Here is a 19,559-nt window from a genome sequence, read left to right as displayed (position 1 = left end):
CGCGGCCGTCACGAGCAGAGGAAAGCAGAGGAGGCCGCTAGGGCTGGGGGTGAGCTGGAGTGGGCGGAGCTGGAGCGTCCATGGCAGTGGGCGCGGCGGCGTTGGAGGCGCTCATCCCTGGGGCAGCAAGCACAGCGGGTGAAATCAGGGTTTGATGGGGCGCAGGGTTGGATCGATTGGGGGCGCGTAGGAGAGGCTGCCTAGACAAGCCAGACATGGTAGGCGTAGATGTAGCACCTTGGCTGGCGTCGCTGCCCCTGGCGCCCGAGTTCCACCCCAGCGAGGAGGAGTTTGTGGATCCCATTGCCTACATTCTCAAGATTGAGCAGGAGGCCAGTCACTATGGTATCTGCAAAATCGTTCCCCCATACAGCCGGGCCCCCGAGAACACGGTGCTGTCCAACCTCAATGCGTCTCTCGCGGCCACCCAAGACGCTACCACTGCCGCCGCCACGGCTCCGGGATCTTGCTCCATCCACGCCGCCACTCCTCTGGCGCGTAGCATGTGTAGCGCCGTCGGGGGAGAAGGAGACGCTCGGGTTGTCATGCCGCAGAGTGTGGATTCGACGGCGAAATTCACGACGAGGAGGCAGCAGCTGGGATGGAACCCGAGGAGACCGCGCGGGGGATCGCAGTACAGAGCGCAAAAGCAGGTCTGGGAGAGTGGCGAATACTACACACTGGAACAGTTTGAGGACAAGGCCAAGGCCTTCTCCTCTACCACTCTCGGCCCTGGCTGCGACGACTTGAGCCCGCTGGCAGTGGAAACACTCTTTTGGAATGCCGAGTTCTCCAAGCCTATATCCATCGAGTACGCAAACGATATTCCAGGCTCTGCGTTTCTAGACTCGGGTGCTGGAGCTTTCCAAGGAGAAGATGGCCGAGAGCTGGCCGGCAGTGGGTGGAACATCCGCAACATTGCCCGCTCCCACGGCTCGTTACTCAAGTGCATGCCGGATGAAGTCCCTGGCGTCACCACTCCAATGGTGTACCTTGGTATGCTCTTCAGCTGGTTTGCTTGGCACGTCGAGGACCACGAGCTCCACAGTCTCAACTATCTGCACACGGGTGCTCGGAAAACGTGGTATGCGGTGCCATCGGATGCAGCCTGTGCTCTGGAGGAAGTCATTCGTTTGTATGGCTATGGCAGCCGCTTGAAGCCCCGAGGTCTGTCTCTCTATAAAATTGTTTCAGGCTGACGATCACTTTCTTTCTTTTTGGCAGCCGCGTTCACTCTTTTGGGAGAGAAGACGACTGTACTCTCGCCCGAAGTCTTGGTTGCCGCGGGAGTACCATGTTGCAGGTAGTCAATGATTGTCGATCGCTACCCAGATGCCAACGTTTCTTTTGTAATGTTAGGCTCGTGCAAAATCCGGGAGAGTACGTCATTACGTTTCCAAGAGCTTACCATCTGGGCTTCAGTCATGGTTTGTCTGTTTGTAAAAGTTTCTGTACATGACGTGAATATCTCGTACGTTTGACTTTCAGGTTTCAACTGTGGAGAGGCTGCGAACTTTGCTACACCTGCGTGGCTGGAGGTTGCGCGCGAAGCAGCAGCAAGACGAGCATCTATGAGTCATCTCCCAATGCTCTCACACGAACAACTTCTCTACTTATTTACAATGTCGCTTGCGAAGTACGTGGTGGTGTCCGTTTCTTATCCCTTTGCCTCTAAATGCGTAGTGGCTTGACAGGAGTCCAAGCAGCCCGCAGCTTCAACTATCGACATTTAAGGTTGAAAGCGCGGTAAAGACGGCTTTTGTGAACGAAGTTAAGCAGAACAACACGGTCATTGCCAAGCTGCTGGAATTTGGAGTGGAAGGATGCGTCTTTTTGAGAGAATGCAAAACACCTGGCACTCGTCCACAGGCAACGGCAGCTGAAACAATGATCGCGTCTCAGGCTTGCGAAACTGAAACGCAACAGACAAGTCATTCTGACACTGGCTCGCTCCACGCAGAGAAAAACAACGACAAGCCTTTCTCCGTGGAAAGTAAATCTTTCTCGCCAGATAGATACGGAAATGCGAACGAAGCATCTCGGATAGCTCCTTTGCCTACTCCGTGGGGTGCACTACCTTGTGCAGCCTGTGGAATCTTATGCTTTGCAAGCATGGCTTTGGTGCAACCGACGGCAACTCCAACTTTTTCTTATCGCCAGCGCAAGCAGCCGCAAAAGTGCCGTACGAGTCAGGCAGGAGTTTTGCCACCTTCCAGCCTCGTGGACGTTTCCGACATTCCGAAGGTAGACACGGGGTCAATTCAGAAAAAACTGTCTCATTTTTCAGGTAAGCCCGATGTTCAAGTCCTTTGTGAAATTCATATCTTTTGTGTTGCAGGAATATGCCAACTAAACAGTGCGCACGAAGAACCCGATGCCGGGGACTGCGACATGCTACCCGAACTGAGCTCCCTCTCCGATGACAACATCCCAGATAGTGAAGCGCTCCAGAAACTCCTGAAAGTTAGAACCCGTTTGACTCGGCCTTCTCTCGAGCTATTAGCAGAGATGTACAAGGATGATCTGAAGGAAGACATCGAGCAGTGTGGACCCGATGTTCCTCCTGATGCGGTCATAAGTACGGATGAGGTGGGAACATCTGTCGACGCACCGTGGCTGGTCCTTCGAGATGAGCCATGTGTCGCAGACTCGGACCAGGAACTTCAAAACCAGGCAGTGGTGGAAGCTGGAGCAGGCCGGTCGCTGTCGGCAATATTTGTTTCGAAAGGCTTGTGGTTCGGAGAAGAGCCAACGAAGGATCTTGATATATTGGATAACGCGTCGGCCACTGCTACGAACGTGACAGAATGTGATAGTCACAGAGAAACGGAAATTCCTGTTGTTCAAGCTCCAGTCTGTAGCTTCAACTGTGAATCCAACAACATTTTCTCCACCAACGAACTAGACGAAGATTGTTCCGCGGTCGAGGTCGACGCTGCAAATCCGATCCTTTCTTGCTCAAACAACGAGGCAGATGTGGATAAGACAATTGGAGCATGGAAGTTCTATAGGGGCTCTGCCCGACCTTATGTCTTATGCCTTGAGCATGCGGTGGAGGCTGTGACGAAGCTACAACCCCTTGGTGGAGCAACTGTTCTTGTTATCTGCCATCCAAGTACGTTACTGTATTTTTTTAACTTTTGTTTCAAGTCTGTCTTTCAGATTATGGTTCCATTCAAAGAAAAGCAGAAGAGCTGGGTCAAGGAATGCACGCCATTTTCAACTGGCAGCAGATACCTTTGCGCGAGGCATCTGAAGCAGAAGTCGAGATAGTAAACAAGGCAATCCATTTGAAGATAGACAACAGCCTTGGCTGGAACTGGTGTGCGAAGATGGGGATTGGAAGCAGAAGAAATAGGAAAGGTACTGCTGGTATAGTGAGCTCGGAAGTGAGATTAGAACAGGAGGATCGAAAAACAGAAGCTGAGGCTGAATCGGAAATACCTTTAACAACGAAACCCGAAGCGGAAAAGAAAATGATTTGGTGCGGAAGGCAGTGGAAAGCAAGTCAGGTGCATCCACTGTTAGGGGGTGGAAAAAGTGCTGCACATTTACTGAGCCAAGTCTTACGAATCCAGAAACGTTTGCAGCCGGCTATGAAGATTAGAAATAGTTTTCCTGGACTATCTAGTCAACCATTGAAGAAGTTGAGGAAAGACGGTTGGGAGCAGCAGGAAAGAGTAATGACAGCAGCTATTTTGCGGAAGTCAAAACGAAATGCTGTCGCCCGGGAAGGAAGAAAGAAAAGACTAAAGTTTGATGGTTTACAAGCCCGGCTACAACAAGCTCAGCATGGCGTTTGCAAGCAGGCTGTGTTTTCGCTAGAATGCAACTCTAGTGAAAACCAGCAAAATGACCAAGGTACGCATTTTCTTTTTGATAGTTGCGGGCTTTCTGAAGGTTTTTTTTTCATTTTATTTCTCTAGATTCGACGAAGAATCACGGAGGAACGAACGTACAAGGGTGGCTACTTACTACTTGTGAGACCTCGTTTAATCCGGCTAGTTCCTCGACAGGGTGCCAAAGAAACTCAGATTTTGACTCGGCCGAGCTGGTTAAGTGGCACGATGTTCCAGTATCGTGTTCTCCGTCGTTAGGCCCTCCCATGCAAGCCTATGAATGGTCGAGTGACATATCTCCGAATGGCATATGCAGCACATCTCAACAGGACACCGGTTTTGACGAGATGCAAGAGTGGGATCAGAGGCCAGCCGATCGAGCTAGAAAGCTGGTTGCTCGTTTGAAGAGGAGGAGTGGCGACAGTCAAATGCTGGTGTTGTCGAAGAAAGCCAGGATAGAGTGCGTAGAAAACTCAGACGAGCTTAACAGTCTCATGGAGGACATTCCGGACAGCGTCTCGGGGCTAATTGCCACTGACGCGTATGCCGACGAGTCTGAAGAGGACGGCAAGGACGATGAGGTTGTGGTGGACGAGAGTGCTAGTGACATTGACGAGTACTTTCTGAGGAGCGGAAGTGCTTCCGACACCTCTCCTCCCAAGGCGCTGCCGTGCTTTGCTGCAAGCAGGAAGCGGTCTTCCAGCAAGTCGCGGGTGAAGCGTGCAACGTGGGAGAATCTGCTTAACAGGCTCGCTGCGCCAGCCGAAGAAGTGGCGCTGATCCAGAACCAGGACTCGTTCCCTCTCTCGTGTGTCACGGAAACGGGCTGGGAAGGAATCGAGTGTAAGTAGCACATATTGTTGTGGGATTTGCATGACTGATGGTGAGCATGCAGGTGGTACTTACCGGAGCAAGAAATCTGAAACGCCGCAGGGTGGTAAGAAAAGGGGAGGTGGCGGGAAGAGAGCAAAGGCAGCAGGAGCAGCGGCGGCGACGACGACAGCAGCAGCAGGAAATGGTGGTGGTGGGAACGTGGGTGTGGTGGCGGCGGACGAGATGGACGACGCAAACAACCCGTTCCCGTGCGACGTAGAGGGGTGCACGATGAGCTTCAACTCGGAGCAAGAGCTGGCGCAGCACAAGAAGAACAAGTGCACGTTCAAGGGGTGCGGCAAGCGCTTCTTCTCGCACAAGTACTTGGTGCAGCACCGGCGGGTTCATATGGACGAGAGGCCGCTCAAGTGCCCGTGGCAGGGATGCACAATGTCCTTCAAGTGGGCGTGGGCGAGGACGGAGCACATACGAGTCCATACCGGCGAGAGGCCGTATTCGTGCCCCGAGTGTGACAAGACGTTTAGATTCGTGTCCGACTTTAGCAGGCACAAGCGCAACACGGGTCACGCCAGAGCGTGAAGAACACACAACACACAAAAGGAAACAAGTCGCCAACTTTTTTACACATGCGAGGTAATGTTTCTTCCTCTGATCGTGGAGTTCGTCGATTTGTCATTGTTTTACTCTCCCATTCATTCGCTGGAAGAAAGAGATTCTTGGGAGCTGTGATCTCCTCCTTGTATACTAGCTGACGGGAAATATATAAAAGAGTGTCGCAAGGCACACACAGGGTGGCGGACAAAGAAATGTGGGTTTGTGCCTCCTCAATAGTTAGCCGGCGATATAAACAAAACACCACTATAAAGCTGCGGTGTTTGTTTGTAGGGCTCGAGTGATGGCTGGAGCGGTGATGGAGCTGAGCAGCGGCCACAAGATGCCGGCATTGGGGTTGGGCGTGTGGCGAGCGGAGCCGGAGGTGCTCAAGGAGATCATCCCGCGGGCGCTGGAGCTGGGGTATCGCCATTTCGATTGCGCTGGTCAGTCATTTTCTCTTTGTGGAAGAAGCTAGGCCTGTTTCTCAAATGTCTCGCCCTGGCAGCCGACTACAAGAACGAGGCCGAGGTTGGCGAAGCTCTGGCGCTCGCGTTCAAGCAGGGGCTTGTCAAGCGGGAGGATGTTTTCATCACAACCAAGGTGGGAAGGAAGAGCTCGAGCGCTGTATTTCTTAACTCTCTTTGTTTGCCGCAGCTGTGGAACTCCGATCACGGGCATGTGAAAGAAGCGTGTCTGGATAGCTTGAAGAAGCTGCAGCTGGACTATTTGGATCTTTACCTCATACATTTCCCGGTGGCGACAAAGCACACAGGCAAGATGGATGCTTTGCGTGAATTTCCGTATGCGAATCGTGTATGTATGTAGGTGTTGGGACGACGGGCAGTGCAGTAGGCGAGGATGGCATGCTGGAAATCGACGTGACCATTTCTTTGCAATCTACCTGGCACGCCATGGAGGAGCTTGTGGAAGCTGGTATCGTTCGCAGCATTGGGATAAGGTGTGTGATCCTTGCGCCATGAGTAACTCACGCTGGATCATTTTGCAGCAACTATGACATATTTTTGACGGCGGACTGTCTGGCCTACTCCAAGATCAAGCCGGCAGTGAACCAGATCGAGACCCATCCTTACTTCCAGAGGCACGATCTTGTCAAATTTTGCCAGAAGCACGGCATTGTTGTCACTGCCCACACTCCTCTTGGTGGCGGCGCTGCAAACGAGGAGTGGTTTGGATACAAAAGTCCTCTGGAAGATCCGCTCTTCCTGGTATGTGAAAAAAAAGCAAACCTTTGTTCCATTCTTTCTTCCAAGTTACAAACTTTGTGTGTTTCAGGAACTGGCAAAGAAGTATGAAAAGACTCCGGCCCAAGTTATGCTGCGATGGGGTCTTCAGAGGAACACAAGCGTGATACCGAAGTCGAGCAAGGCCAAGCGTTTGGAAGAGAACATCGACATCTTTGATTTCCAGCTCTCTGACGAAGAAATAAAGAAGATCAGTCAGGTGGACAAGAAGCTCCGAAGCAACCAGCCTGCAAGGTTCTGGGGGATCGATCTCTATGCTTGATCTCCTTCCTCGGCTTGTTCCAAAATTTTTAGTATACGCCGGACTTGTTTGAGCACATTACTGATGCCTTCTCGTTTCCTGAAAAAAGAAAAATAAAAACTTTGAGCACGTCTTTGAGCAGTTCATTCTTGCTTACAGTGCACTGATGCCAACAACAGCCGCTGCTCGAGGATAACTTCTGGCAGTTTGATCATCATCTTGCATGCTTGGGACATCTGGTACTTCCAGAATTCGTTGCTTGATCGCTTCTACACGTCCCTTTTCCTGTAGAGCCAGCATGTGTTTTTACGGCTGGAACAAGAGAATAGAAAGGAGTTACTTGTATCAAGTCGAGCTTGTTCAGCACAACAATGTGAGGTCTGTCCAAGTACTCCGGATTATACATGCGAAGCTCCTGCAATGAAAAAGTATTGCTCGTCAAGTTGCTAGCAAGCACCACTCGTGTACCTCACAGAGGACTTTGTAGTCCTCCACGGGATTGTCAGCTGAAGCGTCCACCACATGAAGAATCAACCTTGTCCTTCGTAAGTGGCGTAAAAACATGCGTCCAAGTCCCTGTTTGCACATCACTCGGTGAAACAACCCAAGGAAAGAGATGTTTTGAGCTTCGTACTTTACCAAGGTGTGCATCTTTAATCAGCCCCGGAAGGTCCGCCATCGTTGCTCCACCGCACAAACCTCCATCAGGTGTCTCGGGATCGCCTTGAAGTCTTCCAAGGTTTGGCATCAAAGTTGTAAATGGATATGCTGCAATGTCTGGCCTAGCTTGCGACACTGCAGCTAGTAGTGAAGACTTCCCTGCGTTTGGCAGTCCCTTGGAAAGGAAATTCCGACTTAAAAACAGTGCTCGTAAACCATGAAATTTATTACCACTAGTCCAATATCAGCAACGACTCGTAGTGTCAGCTCCAGAACAAGCTCTTCACCTGGGACACCTTTTATCAGCGTCTGCACGATAGTTAGCTCAAGCTGGAGATTGCATAGAATGACAGACCTTGTCCCTTGGATCAGTCACGATTGGTGCTATTAACTTTTGTGGTACTTTCCTGCTGACCGGGTTGTTCAACATGCTCATCTAAAGGTGCACGTAAACATAAGAAAGATGAGAAAATGGAAAAACTCACTCCTCCACGGCCTCCACGAGCTACAAGAATTTTGTCTCCTGGTTTGGTTAAGTCGGCCAAGAGCTTGGAGCCTGTTTTCTGCTTCACAACAGTCCCTGAAAAATAAAAAAGAAAAAAATGAACACTAGAAAACCATAGATAGCTTTCCTTACCAACAGGCACGTAGAGCTTAAGAGTTGGAGCAGCACCAGCATCGCGGAGTCTGGGAGTCAAGATTTTCACTGCACCCACATCGGAGCCCCGCCTCGCATTGTATCTCTTCTTCTTATGAAACTCAAGGAGCGAGTCCGCAGTCTCGTCGGCAGCAATCACGACGTCACCACCATGACCACCCATTGGGAGTAAAATCGAGCCGTCTGGAGCCTTGCGAAGAGGTCCCCAGTTGAGCTTCTTTCTCTTCTTCGCCTCCTCCTTATCCGCGGGAGGCTTTGGCATGCTGAGGATGGCTCCATCACCTCCATCACCGGAACGCACGATGATAGTTACTTGGTCGAAATACTTGTGTGGTTCTTTCTCCAGGTTTGCAGGGACCACTTCCTTTGTAGCCGCAACCGAGTAGACAACAAATGACCCTTTGGAACGCAGACGAAGCCCGACCCCTTGTCTCGTCCAGGCTCCTCCGAATTCAATCAACACTCGTCTACCTGAGAAAGTCTTCAATTAGCAAAGCTCAGCATTTGAAAACCCAAAGTACCTGGAAGCGATCGCGAGGACCCAACCGTAAACGATGATGAAGAAGGCAGGCCCAAGCTCGCCATAGCCGCTTTCCTAGCGAGATAGGTACAAAGCAGTTAAACAAAGATTACATTAGTATACACTCATCTCGTCATGCACAAAAGCAGGGGCGAGGTTAGTCTAGATTTCAGAACGTGTCTACGGTGACCCTCCTCCGCTGGACATTCTTTCCCACGTTTTGTTTTTGCAAGTCCATGAATTCAGATCCCTTGTTTGCAAACAGCCTGCGGAGGTTGATAATTGACAGTTCGTTGAAGCTGCTCACTGCAAGATCTGCTTGAGTCAGCTCGTAGCTGATTTACACGAGTCGACCAGTGAGATACATGTATGCAAGGAAATAAGAACTTTCAACTTACGCGGGATGCGGACCAATCAGTGCGACAGCTTTCATGGTACAGTTATGAGCAGCGGTGATTCCCCTTGGATCGTCTTCAAAAACAACACATTTTGCTGGGGGCCTGTCCAGCTGCAAAGAAATAACTTCATAATATGGAAACTGAAGCGGTTTTAAGTACCTTCACAGCAGCCGACAGAAACTTGTGCGCGATGGAGTCCATTCCATCCTCTTCTGTGACAACTGCCTGGACTCAACAACGATTGTATTAAAACCATGCACGTCTTGTCTAAAAGGCCTCACTCACCTGGAAGTACTTGTCGAGACCCATTCTGACGAGTGCATCCAACAAGCTAATCCGATCCAATGTGGACGCAACAGCACAAGGAACTCCCGCTGAATAAAGAGCTGCCAGCCATTCTCGTAGGCCAGCCATTGCCTCAACCTGCAAACAAGCACGGTGTTCTCATTCCGTTTCATGACAAACTGCGAACCTTGGATAGCTCTTCACAGTATATTTCTGATAGCCGATTCATCAATCGCCATATATCATCGCCATGCGCCGCCCAAGCTAGCTGGGAAAACAAAGTTACATTTCACCTCGTCAGACATTTTTCCTTTAACCCACCCTTTCCAGGACACGCTTGGCGCTATTACAAACAATCAATCGCCGCTTCTCCGGATCATCTCCAATAATTTTTCCTGCAAAAAAGCCGTTGTGGTGAAAACAAAAAATCGATATGAAAAAAGAGACCTTCCTCCTGCGCAAGTCTTTCCCAAGCTCTTAGTCTAACACTTCTCGTATCTGCCTGTAAAAACAGAAAAGTAACGTGAAAAAAAAAATGGAAACAAAATCATACATACCAAAACATTGTCCCAGGAATATATAAGTCCGAATGCCTGGTCTGGTTTTAATGCGTACTTTATCCTTTGGAGACCTCTCTCTTGCATCCTATCATTCAAATAATCCTGCACAAAGCTCACGAAAGAGCTGCTGAAGAAACATCACAAAGAAAAAACTCAAGAGGGAGCTCCTAACCACATCCACATGAAGAGGTGCCCGCGGCCTATAGCCGGAAAAGCCCTCGCCATACTCGGCACCGATTTCCTACACACACAACAAAATTGGAGCAAAATATCCAAAAATGCGGGCTCTCTACCTCATCTAGACACAAGGATCGAGCAAAATTTACTTGATGCCGGGGTCTCCTCCCCAGAGACATCTGCCACTGCGATCGTATTCTCTGTATGTTGCCACAATTCTCAATCTATTGGCATTCACTCGATGATCGATTCAATCGCTTACCGGATTGGCGCTGGAGCAAGCGGCTCCACATCTGCCGCGAGAGGAAGATGAAGCTGGAAGACACGATAGCGCTTCCATGGCTCCAACAAGCCCTAAGCTCTGAGCTCACATCCAAATAGAGCTAGAAATATTATGTAACCTTGTTTATAAATCAACGATTGGTGACTTTCAAACAACAAAGAGAGTTTGTTGTTTGTTCGTCAAATCCTTTATGGTTTGCCAAGCGCTGCGGATGCTCCCACGACGATCGCCACTACAACTCCAAATCCAGCGCCGAGCGCAGCTCCCAGCGCTGCGGCAGTGCCATTCCCAGATTTTCCATGAACAAAACCAATCCTTTGCTGAGGAACTTCTCTTCTCACTTGCTCTTCCAGCGTCGCTCTTTGAAGCTCCTGAGAGGTAAACACAGCCGCGGCGAAGTTAGAAAACCAAAAACGAAGAAGCTACAAACCTCGAAAGCGGCTTCTTCTCTCGTCAGCAAGACACGATGCACGAGAGCTCGTAAGTTCTTCACGCCTTCAACTGGAAGGACCTCCTCCTTCCTTCGAAATGGCATCTGGACGAGGTTTATGGGAGCGGAGATTATTCTCTGCGCCGTTCCTGGGACTTTGTCACCACCAGAGTTGCTTTGCAATAGGCTCTCGGACGTTCCACCACGGCCGTGAACAGTGTAGGGGCACGAGTTGACAACCACTGTCAAGTCGGGAGTGGACTTGTACGCATCCATGGCTGCAACGCTTGCAAGCTGACGCCGGTCGGCACTCACAGCGAACTTGTTCGTGAGAGCTAAAACGAAAGGGACATCAGCAGTAGTGATCTCGTCCAGGAGGGTGCCGAGAGCTGGTCGAGAGTGATCGACAGCCTGTTGTCGCAGCCTGGGAATCTTGTGAGCCAGATTGTGCACAAGAACTACCAAGTCAAGGCTTTTATACGGATCCGCTCTCGACAACTCATTCTTCAGCTGTTCTGATTCGTATGACAGGTCCTGCATGGAACCAATCGGTAAACCAATCAAAGCCAAGCAAGGAAGAAACTTTTACCTGCAAGTTAACGCCTGCCGCATCTACATATCCTACACCGCATGAAACGCCTTCACGCCACTCCATGTCTGGAAAAAAGCCGTCGGTATCAGTGTTCATGCTAACACCACCACCCTGGCCCATCAGTGCATAATATAGAGATGTCTTTCCAGCACCCTGTCGTGCCACTTGATTAATAACACAAGTGAACAGAATCGAAAACTACGTGATTTACCTCCAATCCCAAAAGTCGTACCCGTCTTAGTTTCATAGACACGCTCTTCGAAGACGTCACAAAGTCAGTGCTACATTGTATAGTAACTTGACTTAGACCTTCCACAGGAATATTGACGGTCTTCACACCCTCACTGTCCACGGCAGCCTCTTCTACATCAGGTTTTGCGGAGAGTGGTGCACCAATGCGTATTCTCATTGTCTGCAATCCTGTTTCCTCGACCACCGGAAATGGTGTTGGTGGAACAGGTGAGCTTTCAATTTTTGTAGCACACCTGCACAGAAAACCATTACCCGAAGAGAACTGAAGACGAAGATAATTACCAGCGGCCATTCACTTGTGCACGCACAAGAGTGCAAAGATGTAAACCATATCCTTGCACATCCACTTTTAGAGGTTCACATCCTTTCTCCCCCGGAGATCCCCGCCAACCGAGAGGAACAAGAGAAGTAGCTGTCCGGATGATTAAAGGTCCTGCGATTTTTCTTAGCTCTGCCATGCCAGCTCCATCAACACCTAGCCATTGCCGCAAGTGAGGCAAGTGAGGAAGGTGCTCCATCATAAAGACTGGAGATGGTGCTTCTGGACCCAGACAATGTTCGAAGATTCTGTAACAGAATTGCATGTAAGCTCGTACGATCATGCATCGGAATGGCGTACTTTTGGAACCGGGTGCGGTATGACTTCATGGTATGTGACTGAAAACGATCTCGCAATTCCAATAGCACCGATTGCACCTAAAAGTCGATACTGTTTAAAGGCATTGTCAAGAAGGAAAAGCGAGTAACATACCGAAGTCAGACGTGTGTATTCAGAAGCAGATAAGGGTTCCACAGATAGCTTCTGCAACAAATAAAGCTGCAAAAACTCCAAAAGTTCAGCCAAAAGAGAAAGTAGAAAGGAACAACAAAAAAACCTGCCCAAACGGTATGTATGATGGCAGAGGAAGTACTCGTTTCCGCCAATCGGGCTGCTTGCTGGCAGCAGATTTTCCTTCAGTAGAAGGAGAATCGTCTGGACGAAGAGGAACAAGAGAGACGCCTTCTGTCCCTTCTCGAATTTCAAGCGGCTCTACAAGTCGTGAATCATCTCCTGCTTTCGTCTCCATAGAGGGTGGTGCAGCAGCAAGGGCTACGCTTTTTTTCTTGCCCTTCAGCCACTGCAACGTATTTTGAGCGCTAACCAGGGGAACCAGCCTTGACAACCGCCAAAGTGACGTTTGAACTGGTCCTAAGCCCAGTGCCATACGTTCGTTGCCAGCGGACTTTTTCAAATCCGGTTCAGCTCTTACGGGAACTTGTTCTTGACCAGCTTCATGGTAATGCTGGAAATACGCTGGTGACAGTATACGAGGGACAACATCTTCAGGAATGCAATAAGTGTGAAAATGTTGTTGCCATCCACTTCGATGAACATAGCTGAAACGAAACACAAGAAAGATCAGACACCAAATTGAAGCTACAGCTAGAGACTCACTCTCGAAGTGCACGATTCCCAACTGGAGGTTGGGAAAAAGTTATACATTTAACATTAAGCTTTCCACCATTTCGCGATGAAAATACTCTCAAAATCGCAAGCGTGGTTAAGACAGCGACCTAAATGAAACGTAACACATTAGTTGTAACAAAAGAAAGACAGAGAACTTACAGCTCCTCCTAATGAATGGCCACACAAAACAAGTTTTTTATCTTTCTCCTGGGCAAGTCGGTAGATTTCTACAGCCGGGATCCCTTTCGCACGGCCTAAAAATCCCTGCAAGGTTGAATGTTCGCCTATGCTACGGAAAAGAGAAACGCGAAACTTGCTAACCTTGTGCGCAGCTGGCTTTGGGCTGAACTTTTGTTGCTTCACCAACGGTGATGCGTCCGCCCCAAGTCCTTTAACAACAGGCTCCGCTTCATTCGCTTCCTCATCGCCAGTCAAACTCGCCAGATCTTCTTCATGAAAGATTGCTCCCTGCAACACATTTGCATCGGCAATGACATCCCTGTATACATAAGTTCCTTATCAACAGATTATTTGTTGTATGAGAAACATCAAAGCTAGTGTATAGTACTTGAAGCATGCTCACTTGTAATGGTTGGTTCCCACGAAAGAAGCGTAGAGCGTGTCCTTTCCTTCCGCCAATAAATACCTGTAAGATAATGGCCGAGAGAAGTTGTAGCCAGCAGTACGAAAAGAAAAAAATAAAGAATAAGCTTGTTCTTGCTAACCGGTGAGGGACGTGATCCAAAGAAGCTTGGACTCCATCCAGCGACACCAATTGCCCACCAAAATCAGCCTTGAACTTGTTCACTGCTCGTACCACGTCGTGATCAGGTTTCTAGATCACAAGGACACGAAAGAAAAATCTATCTCAGAAAAGGAGAGCAAAAAAAAAGCACCTTGTAGACGCATTCCGAGAGCACCATGGCTCCCAGCAGCTCCTGCAACTCGGCTAGGGTATCCGCCTTGACAGTCTTGCACAGCGTCTCCACTTGGGCACGCCGCCGCTCACACTCCTCCTTGAGCCGCTTCCTCTCGCGCTCCCCATCTTGCCACGGCCATTTCCAGGTGAACTGGAGCGGCCATGGCGGCCACTGCTGCCATTGGGATTGCAGGCGCTGCCATGAATCCAGCTGCCGGTGGATCGCCCCCATCCAGCCCGCCATCTGCGCCACAACACAGCGATGCCAAGCGATCGCTGCTTCATTCCAACATAGCTAAGCCCTAGAAGAAAACGAACCAGAAAATGATTCCGCGAATCGAAAAAACATGCTCAAGCATATGCCACTGGCTAGGAATATACCACTTTCTTTCGAATTTAAACGGAGAGCTTTTGCAGCCTTTCTTGCTCCTTTCGGAGAACGTTTTCGGCGTCTCGGACAACCTTCTGCCGCCTCGACGATGCCTCCTCGACTTTAGCTTTGATCTCACACCCAAAAATGAAGAGAGCCTTTGCAGCCTTGGACCTTCGCGCCCAAAAGAGAGAAAGCAAGCGTTAAGTTACACAAGAAAAACAAAGCCCAGACCTCGCGTCTTTGGTATCGTCTGTGGCATGAATTGCATTTCCAATCACGCGAGAGCTAGCATCTCTAAAAACTTGCTCCACTTTGTCCCACTCCGATCCATAAGCCTGCAGTCATGAAATGTTTGATTCGTGAGAAGGCAGACTAGCTTCGTTTGTACCCGTGCTGTTGCTAGAACAGCGTAGTAAATGTCGTGAGCAACCGAAGTCCTGTCACTGTGCTCTTTGCCTGCCCGGCTCCGGTTGACGAAACTCTGGATGGAGATGGAGTTCTCCTTGTCAAAGTTTCCATACTTCCGAGCCTCCTCACGCAGCGTGTTCTCGAAGACCATCACCGCATCGAGAGGGACGCTGCTACTGTCCGCTTCGGTCTAGTGCTGCTTGCGTCAAACAGTTTCTAGCTACAACTTAAAACTAACCAGCCGCTTTCCAGCTTCCACTGCCGCAGCAACGAGCTCGCTCTTGTATCCAGCCATGTAGAGGAAGTAGATCCTTCGCAGCGCTGGAGAAGCAAAACAAAGATCTGATATATAGAACTTCTCAAGAGATCGTTAGTAGTACCTTGAAAGACGAGATCCACAACACTGACGCCTGTTTGGCGGATGTCCGCCAACACATCGTCTTCGTGCTTGTTGGCGTAGTCCTTGCGAGCTTTAGAAATGCCTTTGGAGAGCGCTGACACGCTGCTCTTGGTGGCGCTCAAGAGCTTTACCACGCCCTTGCGCGCAGTGGAGCCGCCGCTCGCCATAGCCACGGAATGAGCCGGAATGAGAAAGAGCCCTAGAAACGAAGTTCTAAATTGAAACGACTTTGAGAGGGAGCGCAACTTCTGTTACTGCTCTTTATTCTTCCTGTCTACCGCAAAAAAATTATATACAACCAAGCCCAGCACCAGAGTTGTAGCTCCTCTATACAGGCCTGGAGTGATTGAAACCGGGTGACCCAGCAACGGAAGTGGTAGCGTGAACATCCAAATCGACGCTGGCACTGCAGAGTTTTCACGATTTTCAGTCTAAGAAGCGAAGCGAGCAGAATGTAGCTCTAGAAGAACTAGTTTTACCTGCGAGAGTTGTGCACAAAGATGAAACCACGGCCGACGACAGTTTTAGAAGATTGAGAGCCGAAATGTTGAAAGCCAGGTTGACAGCGACATAGAGCAAAGGTATCAAAGGTGCGCCATGGCAACCTGTAAGGCACAGTATAAGCAACGACAAAACAGATCAACAAAATGATACCACTGCCGCCAATGTTGAAGAAACAAGCCGATCCATCAAGCAAGTATTGTGGAAGTTGGCTGAAAGGAATTCCCCGCATGTTCGAAAGCACCGGGAGCAGCAGAAACACGAACAGTGCCTGTAAACAAAAGAGCTTAATGAGGACATCCCTCAATGAAAACGTAAAGCGCACCTGGAAGCTTGAGCCCAAAGTGTTCACAACAAACAAATCCACGGATCTTCCTTCTGAATGGTGCGCAGCGTTCCGAAACAAAAATTCCTATGCACAAACGGTTTAATCTCGTCAAACAAAACTAGAGTTGGCTAAGAATTTCCTCACCTTGATGATAGAACCACCGGCAGAAAATCCAGATGATACGACCATCACGAGAGGCCAAAAGTATCCGGCACTTTGCACTGCCGATTCGCTTCCTGCTCCACTGCAAAAGAAAACGAAAGATCGCCAGCTATTTAAATATCGCTGTTGAGTGCGAGTATGTGAAACTCTACCTTGAAACGACAAGAATAACACCAGCAAGCACGAGAAGACAGCCAAAAATTTGACCGAATGTGTACTTCTTCTTTAAAAACGCGGAAGACAGTAGAAGTTGCCAAACTAAATAAGCCTGCATCAAGAGCAATCCAATCTTTGCATAAGCAATAAACACGTAATGGAACGAATACCTGCGCCAAGACTGGAATAATCGCTCCAGAAAGCACGGCTGCATACACACATATGTCAAAAACCTGTGAACAATTTCCTGCGACAACACCTCACCTGCGGCCGCCATCCCTGTCGCAAGGCCAAGTGCTTCCAGCGCTCCCAAAACTATAAACCAAGACTTTGGGAGAGCCAGCATTTTGGCTGTCACAGCTCCCGAGCGATATCGGGCGAGTAGTATCGACGAATAAACTAGCACGTACCTGAGACATCCGTGACAAAGTGAGAACAAAGTTTGCAAAAGAGAGTGATCTAGATAGGCTGCGTACGTACCCAAACGTGTTCACTTGTGCCAAGAAGAATGGGTACTCCCTAAGCGGAATTAGAGCCATCTTGTAGAGGACCTTGTTACTCACGGCCAGAACCACGGTGAGAATGCCAGCAGTGATGATCTTAAAGCTTCTCCTGGAAATGGATCGCCCGGCCATGAGAATCTCCTCCTCGTCTATCAAATGAGAATCGGCATAGCTAGCATTGACCTCTGCAATCTGGCTGTCTTTCCTCCTGTTCCTGTGCCTGGATTCATGAGAGAATTGAGAGGAAGAGACGACCAGCGCCGCTGATCTCTGGCGCCGTCGCACCGACAAGCTGCAAGAGATGATCGAATGGAGATTTCTCGGCGGTGGGAAGCACCTCCTGCACGGCGGCGCCTCCGCGATCGCTAGCTCACGCGCCATACTGAAGTAATCAAGCACAGGCATTTCGATTTTGGCAAGATTTTCCCAGACATTCACACTCCATACCTCCGATCAGCAGCGGCCAGCTTCGCAGCGCTCATCATCGTGCTCGATCCAAGAAAGAAACTTTCGAAATTTCACATCAACCGCGCCCCCCAAACCCTAGCAAATCAGAGGAACACACCAATGTGGCCACTTGTATACGCGCCTCCACAAAACTATAGATACCATACTTCCGGCTACAATAATTTGTCTAGTGTACACGTGTCAGTTAGTAGCTCCCATTCGCCAATCGGTGTCGTCCACGTGGCGGCCAATAACGTTCACGGAAGTATATGTTTTCTCTCTTTTGGCCGCGTCTATGGAGAATCTTCGTTGTGACATAGCTCGAAAGAACCCGGGACCAACCTGCAGCATTTGCGCCGAAAGGAGATCTAAACGAAACACAACACGATCAGCGTGTTTTTTTACAACTCTGCAATAGCGACAAAATATGAGAAAACTTACACGCGATGGAGTTTAGTCCGATCTCTCCTCCGATCCAGATCCCGACGCCGACTCCGACTCCTCCGGCTCCGAGAAAGAGTCCTTCGTTGACTCTGGTTGTAGTTCTTGGGCGGGTCCTGCTTCCTGTGGGACCTCGTCGTCTGAGGAGCTCTCGTCCTCCGATTGGAGTTTTTGATCCAGCTCGTGAGAGGAGCTTTCTTCCGCAGATTCCTCCTCCTGGAGCTCGAATGCATCCACTTCCGCGAAGTACTTTTGCTGCTCCTGGACGAAGTTCTTTGGAACCTTGGCTGGCTTCTGTGTCCTTGCTCTACCTCGACGACTTTTCTTAGATCTCTGTAGAATAATAGAGACGGAATCAGTAACCAAGAGAAGAAAGCGTGGAGAGTGACACCTACGTGACGAGTTTTCAACTCGGTGGAATCATGGTCTTGATCTTGAAAATCGTCCTCCAAACTGGTGCTCGAATGCCGTCGCTTCTTGGACCTGGAAGCAAAAAAAATCCATGTAAAAAGACGGAGAAAACCTCACGTAAACCTCTTCGACGGACATGTCGAAGGCATCCATTCTTCGCTCTTGTTGTCATCGCGAAGGATTCTGCGGCGCCTAGCATAGCATTTACTATCGCTTGCCACCGATCGCGCTTTCACTGACAAAACCGCCACAGGTGTGACTGCTTCATCTCTCAGCGGCCTCTTGATCGTTGCGCCTGCAGCCAAGAGCTCCGATCTACTCATTGGATTCGATCGATCTACATTGGCCATACCTAAGCGATCGCCATCGCCATCGCCCTTCATTCGTACACTTGTACGAATGAGGTGTCCACGACCTAGATTTTATCAGCTGAGCCCTCCGATTTTGCAGCACGACCAGGGCGGGGAAAGTCAAATTCGGCGGAGTGACGGAGCAGCTAACTCGCGAATTTGGCAATCCATGTTTGGAAGAAGTGGGATTACAGCATCCGTGTTGCTTTGGCAGCCCTTAATGCTAGAGGAATAAAAATACAACACCAAATTTCACTCCGAAAAGTGAGATTCAACCAAGTTAGTCTCGCTAGACTCTGATAAAAATGATTCCTGTGAGTCACGAAATTTCTGGAGGTACACTTGGGGTATCTACCCTTATTAAGGGCACCATTGCAAGTATTTTATTAAAATATAGTCAAACATTACATACAATATTTAAACTTTCTATTCCTTCAAATAAAACTCCTATATTTTTTTAATAATTGATAATATTTAATATAAAAAAATTTAATGTTATCATATAGGATGAAATTAATATGGTACATACACATACCTTCTCAATTATCAACATATATATAAAATATCTCAAATTAAATTCTAGACCTTTTTGGAGGTATTACAGTTATTGTAAGTGATGACTTTAGTCAAACACTTTCAGTCATTCCTCAACCATAGAACTATATTGTGTCAAGCTCAGTCAAAATGAATAGATTATAATCACTTTTCAAAACACTTTCCTTTATAGAAAATATAGTTCTTCCATTGAGTGTGTAAGGTAGGTTACAAAATATATTACTTTTGTAAAATGGCTTTTTAAAGTTGGAAACAGTGATTCAAGTCTATGAGATATAATTAAAATATGCTCTGCACTATGTAGTTTAACATCTATTATTGACTTTTTTTTTCTAAATATTAAAGATATTATTCTACATACATAATAGTATCAAAGGTCATTTTCACTCTACTCAATGATGACATTTTCAGAATAAATGATAATATCTTTCAAAGATTGCTAGGTGAACCATATATTTATTGAGGATTGATTCTGTTGAGACTACCTTAAAGAGTTTCAAATTGAATTTCTAAATTTAACCACTCCATCTGAACTACCCCACACAAACTGATCCTCAAATAAAATATTATTTT

The 19,559-nt window shown here is 48.6% G+C and overlaps 8 protein-coding genes across 10 annotated transcripts; 2 read left to right on the top strand and 6 right to left on the bottom strand.

Moving 5' to 3' along the window:
- Positions 1–36: 36 nt before the first annotated feature.
- Positions 37–5,476, top strand: LOC9660308 (lysine-specific demethylase JMJ705). The gene is made up of 9 exons (XM_002969472.2): positions 37–1,167; positions 1,225–1,303; positions 1,360–1,427; positions 1,489–1,636; positions 1,695–2,287; positions 2,339–3,115; positions 3,163–3,861; positions 3,927–4,682; positions 4,735–5,476. Exons 1-9 carry the CDS (start codon positions 216–218, stop codon positions 5,250–5,252), a joined length of 4,590 nt encoding a protein of 1,529 aa, XP_002969518.1. The 5' UTR covers positions 37–215; the 3' UTR covers positions 5,253–5,476.
- Positions 5,477–5,541: 65 nt separating this feature from the next.
- LOC9659526 (NADP-dependent D-sorbitol-6-phosphate dehydrogenase) lies at positions 5,542–6,914 on the top strand. Its single transcript, XM_002969471.2, has 6 exons — positions 5,542–5,710; positions 5,773–5,867; positions 5,922–6,039; positions 6,093–6,225; positions 6,274–6,493; positions 6,561–6,914. The coding sequence occupies exons 1-6, from the start codon at positions 5,569–5,571 to the stop codon at positions 6,789–6,791; spliced, it is 939 nt and encodes a 312-aa protein (XP_002969517.1). The 5' UTR covers positions 5,542–5,568; the 3' UTR covers positions 6,792–6,914.
- LOC112346143 (probable GTP-binding protein OBGC2) lies at positions 6,499–8,769 on the bottom strand. The gene is made up of 10 exons (XM_024674379.1): positions 8,610–8,769; positions 8,068–8,559; positions 7,916–8,010; positions 7,786–7,866; positions 7,662–7,739; positions 7,405–7,605; positions 7,239–7,346; positions 7,111–7,185; positions 6,928–7,055; positions 6,499–6,869 (listed from the first exon to the last, which is right to left on the bottom strand). Exons 1-10 carry the CDS (start codon positions 8,671–8,673, stop codon positions 6,782–6,784), a joined length of 1,410 nt encoding a protein of 469 aa, XP_024530147.1. The 5' UTR covers positions 8,674–8,769; the 3' UTR covers positions 6,499–6,781.
- Positions 8,702–10,418, bottom strand: LOC9659525 (5-amino-6-(5-phospho-D-ribitylamino)uracil phosphatase, chloroplastic). Its single transcript, XM_024674380.1, has 11 exons — positions 10,291–10,418; positions 10,145–10,228; positions 10,024–10,092; positions 9,849–9,953; positions 9,739–9,793; positions 9,613–9,686; positions 9,479–9,559; positions 9,292–9,429; positions 9,166–9,231; positions 9,007–9,116; positions 8,702–8,943 (listed from the first exon to the last, which is right to left on the bottom strand). The coding sequence occupies exons 1-11, from the start codon at positions 10,366–10,368 to the stop codon at positions 8,778–8,780; spliced, it is 1,026 nt and encodes a 341-aa protein (XP_024530148.1). The 5' UTR covers positions 10,369–10,418; the 3' UTR covers positions 8,702–8,777.
- Positions 10,407–14,293, bottom strand: LOC9659524. 3 transcript variants are annotated; one of them, XM_002969250.3, is made up of 14 exons: positions 13,929–14,293; positions 13,758–13,867; positions 13,616–13,678; positions 13,354–13,531; positions 13,192–13,296; positions 13,021–13,139; positions 12,461–12,962; positions 12,337–12,402; positions 12,205–12,281; positions 11,868–12,152; positions 11,545–11,818; positions 11,331–11,486; positions 10,742–11,275; positions 10,407–10,682 (listed from the first exon to the last, which is right to left on the bottom strand). In XM_002969250.3, exons 1-14 carry the CDS (start codon positions 14,193–14,195, stop codon positions 10,500–10,502), a joined length of 2,919 nt encoding a protein of 972 aa, XP_002969296.2. In that variant the 5' UTR covers positions 14,196–14,293; the 3' UTR covers positions 10,407–10,499. The 3 variants fall into 3 exon arrangements, with proteins under 3 accessions (XP_002969296.2, XP_024530144.1, XP_024530146.1); XM_024674376.1 differs by having other exon boundaries at positions 13,354–13,547; positions 13,601–13,678; positions 13,929–14,041; XM_024674378.1 differs by having other exon boundaries at positions 13,354–13,547; positions 13,929–14,041.
- A 24-nt stretch (positions 14,294–14,317) lies between these two features.
- Positions 14,318–15,304, bottom strand: LOC112346144. The gene is made up of 5 exons (XM_024674381.1): positions 15,113–15,304; positions 14,971–15,053; positions 14,713–14,922; positions 14,556–14,659; positions 14,318–14,495 (listed from the first exon to the last, which is right to left on the bottom strand). The coding sequence occupies exons 1-5, from the start codon at positions 15,297–15,299 to the stop codon at positions 14,348–14,350; spliced, it is 732 nt and encodes a 243-aa protein (XP_024530149.1). The 5' UTR covers positions 15,300–15,304; the 3' UTR covers positions 14,318–14,347.
- Positions 15,305–15,327: 23 nt separating this feature from the next.
- LOC9659523 (protein CLT2, chloroplastic) lies at positions 15,328–17,334 on the bottom strand. Its single transcript, XM_002969249.2, has 10 exons — positions 17,230–17,334; positions 16,760–17,164; positions 16,544–16,689; positions 16,450–16,487; positions 16,276–16,391; positions 16,106–16,205; positions 15,959–16,045; positions 15,787–15,904; positions 15,612–15,737; positions 15,328–15,538 (listed from the first exon to the last, which is right to left on the bottom strand). Exons 1-10 carry the CDS (start codon positions 17,265–17,267, stop codon positions 15,384–15,386), a joined length of 1,329 nt encoding a protein of 442 aa, XP_002969295.2. The 5' UTR covers positions 17,268–17,334; the 3' UTR covers positions 15,328–15,383.
- A 28-nt stretch (positions 17,335–17,362) lies between these two features.
- LOC9659522 lies at positions 17,363–18,481 on the bottom strand. Its single transcript, XM_002969248.2, has 5 exons — positions 18,434–18,481; positions 18,205–18,376; positions 18,066–18,153; positions 17,671–18,003; positions 17,363–17,597 (listed from the first exon to the last, which is right to left on the bottom strand). The coding sequence occupies exons 1-4, from the start codon at positions 18,462–18,464 to the stop codon at positions 17,683–17,685; spliced, it is 612 nt and encodes a 203-aa protein (XP_002969294.2). The 5' UTR covers positions 18,465–18,481; the 3' UTR covers positions 17,363–17,597; positions 17,671–17,682.
- Between the last annotated feature and the right edge of the window lie 1,078 nt (positions 18,482–19,559).

The sequence above is a fragment of the Selaginella moellendorffii genome, unplaced genomic scaffold (genome assembly GCF_000143415.4).
Source record: "Selaginella moellendorffii unplaced genomic scaffold, v1.0 SELMOscaffold_12, whole genome shotgun sequence".
Taxonomy (NCBI): Eukaryota; Viridiplantae; Streptophyta; class Lycopodiopsida; order Selaginellales; family Selaginellaceae; genus Selaginella; species Selaginella moellendorffii.
This window is presented reverse-complemented; position numbering and strand designations above follow the sequence as displayed.

Excerpts from the sequence above, each read along its gene's own strand:
- LOC9660308 (XM_002969472.2), top strand. The coding sequence starts at position 216 with ATGGTAGGCGTAGATGTAGCACCTTGGCTGGCGTCGCTGCCCCTGGCG. Across the intron at positions 1,428-1,488 it reads CCATCTGGGCTTCAGTCATG|GTTTCAACTGTGGAGAGGCT; the intron begins GTTTGTCTGTTT and ends TTTGACTTTCAG. Across the intron at positions 3,862-3,926 it reads AAACCAGCAAAATGACCAAG|ATTCGACGAAGAATCACGGA; the intron begins GTACGCATTTTC and ends TTATTTCTCTAG.
- LOC9659526 (XM_002969471.2), top strand. The coding sequence starts at position 5,569 with ATGGCTGGAGCGGTGATGGAGCTGAGCAGCGGCCACAAGATGCCGGCA. Across the intron at positions 5,868-5,921 it reads ATGTTTTCATCACAACCAAG|CTGTGGAACTCCGATCACGG; the intron begins GTGGGAAGGAAG and ends TGTTTGCCGCAG. Across the intron at positions 6,494-6,560 it reads TGGAAGATCCGCTCTTCCTG|GAACTGGCAAAGAAGTATGA; the intron begins GTATGTGAAAAA and ends TGTGTGTTTCAG.
- LOC112346143 (XM_024674379.1), bottom strand. The coding sequence starts at position 8,673 with ATGGCGAGCTTGGGCCTGCCTTCTTCATCATCGTTTACGGTTGGGTCC. Across the intron at positions 7,186-7,238 it reads ACTACAAAGTCCTCTGTGAG|GAGCTTCGCATGTATAATCC; the intron begins GTACACGAGTGG and ends TTTTCATTGCAG. Across the intron at positions 7,056-7,110 it reads ACAAGCTCGACTTGATACAA|GAAAAGGGACGTGTAGAAGC; the intron begins GTAACTCCTTTC and ends CTGGCTCTACAG.
- LOC9659525 (XM_024674380.1), bottom strand. The coding sequence starts at position 10,368 with ATGGAAGCGCTATCGTGTCTTCCAGCTTCATCTTCCTCTCGCGGCAGA. Across the intron at positions 9,687-9,738 it reads AAGACTTGCGCAGGAGGAAG|GAAAAATTATTGGAGATGAT; the intron begins GTCTCTTTTTTC and ends GCTTTTTTGCAG. Across the intron at positions 8,944-9,006 it reads CTGATTGGTCCGCATCCCGC|CTACGAGCTGACTCAAGCAG; the intron begins GTAAGTTGAAAG and ends CGTGTAAATCAG.
- LOC9659524 (XM_002969250.3), bottom strand. The coding sequence starts at position 14,195 with ATGGCGGGCTGGATGGGGGCGATCCACCGGCAGCTGGATTCATGGCAG. Across the intron at positions 13,868-13,928 it reads TCTCGGAATGCGTCTACAAG|AAACCTGATCACGACGTGGT; the intron begins GTGCTTTTTTTT and ends CTTGTGATCTAG. Across the intron at positions 11,487-11,544 it reads TACGACTTTTGGGATTGGAG|GGTGCTGGAAAGACATCTCT; the intron begins GTAAATCACGTA and ends GTGGCACGACAG.
- LOC112346144 (XM_024674381.1), bottom strand. The coding sequence starts at position 15,299 with ATGGCGAGCGGCGGCTCCACTGCGCGCAAGGGCGTGGTAAAGCTCTTG. Across the intron at positions 15,054-15,112 it reads TGTGGATCTCGTCTTTCAAG|CGCTGCGAAGGATCTACTTC; the intron begins GTACTACTAACG and ends TTGCTTCTCCAG. Across the intron at positions 14,923-14,970 it reads TGGAAGCTGGAAAGCGGCTG|ACCGAAGCGGACAGTAGCAG; the intron begins GTTAGTTTTAAG and ends AAGCAGCACTAG.
- LOC9659523 (XM_002969249.2), bottom strand. The coding sequence starts at position 17,267 with ATGATGAGCGCTGCGAAGCTGGCCGCTGCTGATCGGAG. Across the intron at positions 16,488-16,543 it reads GACAGGGATGGCGGCCGCAG|CCGTGCTTTCTGGAGCGATT; the intron begins GTGAGGTGTTGT and ends GTGTGTATGCAG. Across the intron at positions 16,206-16,275 it reads GTTATTCTTGTCGTTTCAAG|TGGAGCAGGAAGCGAATCGG; the intron begins GTAGAGTTTCAC and ends TTTCTTTTGCAG.
- LOC9659522 (XM_002969248.2), bottom strand. The coding sequence starts at position 18,464 with ATGAAGGGCGATGGCGATGGCGATCGCTTAG. Across the intron at positions 18,154-18,204 it reads TCGACATGTCCGTCGAAGAG|GTCCAAGAAGCGACGGCATT; the intron begins GTTTACGTGAGG and ends TTTTGCTTCCAG. Across the intron at positions 18,004-18,065 it reads CCGAGTTGAAAACTCGTCAC|AGATCTAAGAAAAGTCGTCG; the intron begins GTAGGTGTCACT and ends ATTATTCTACAG.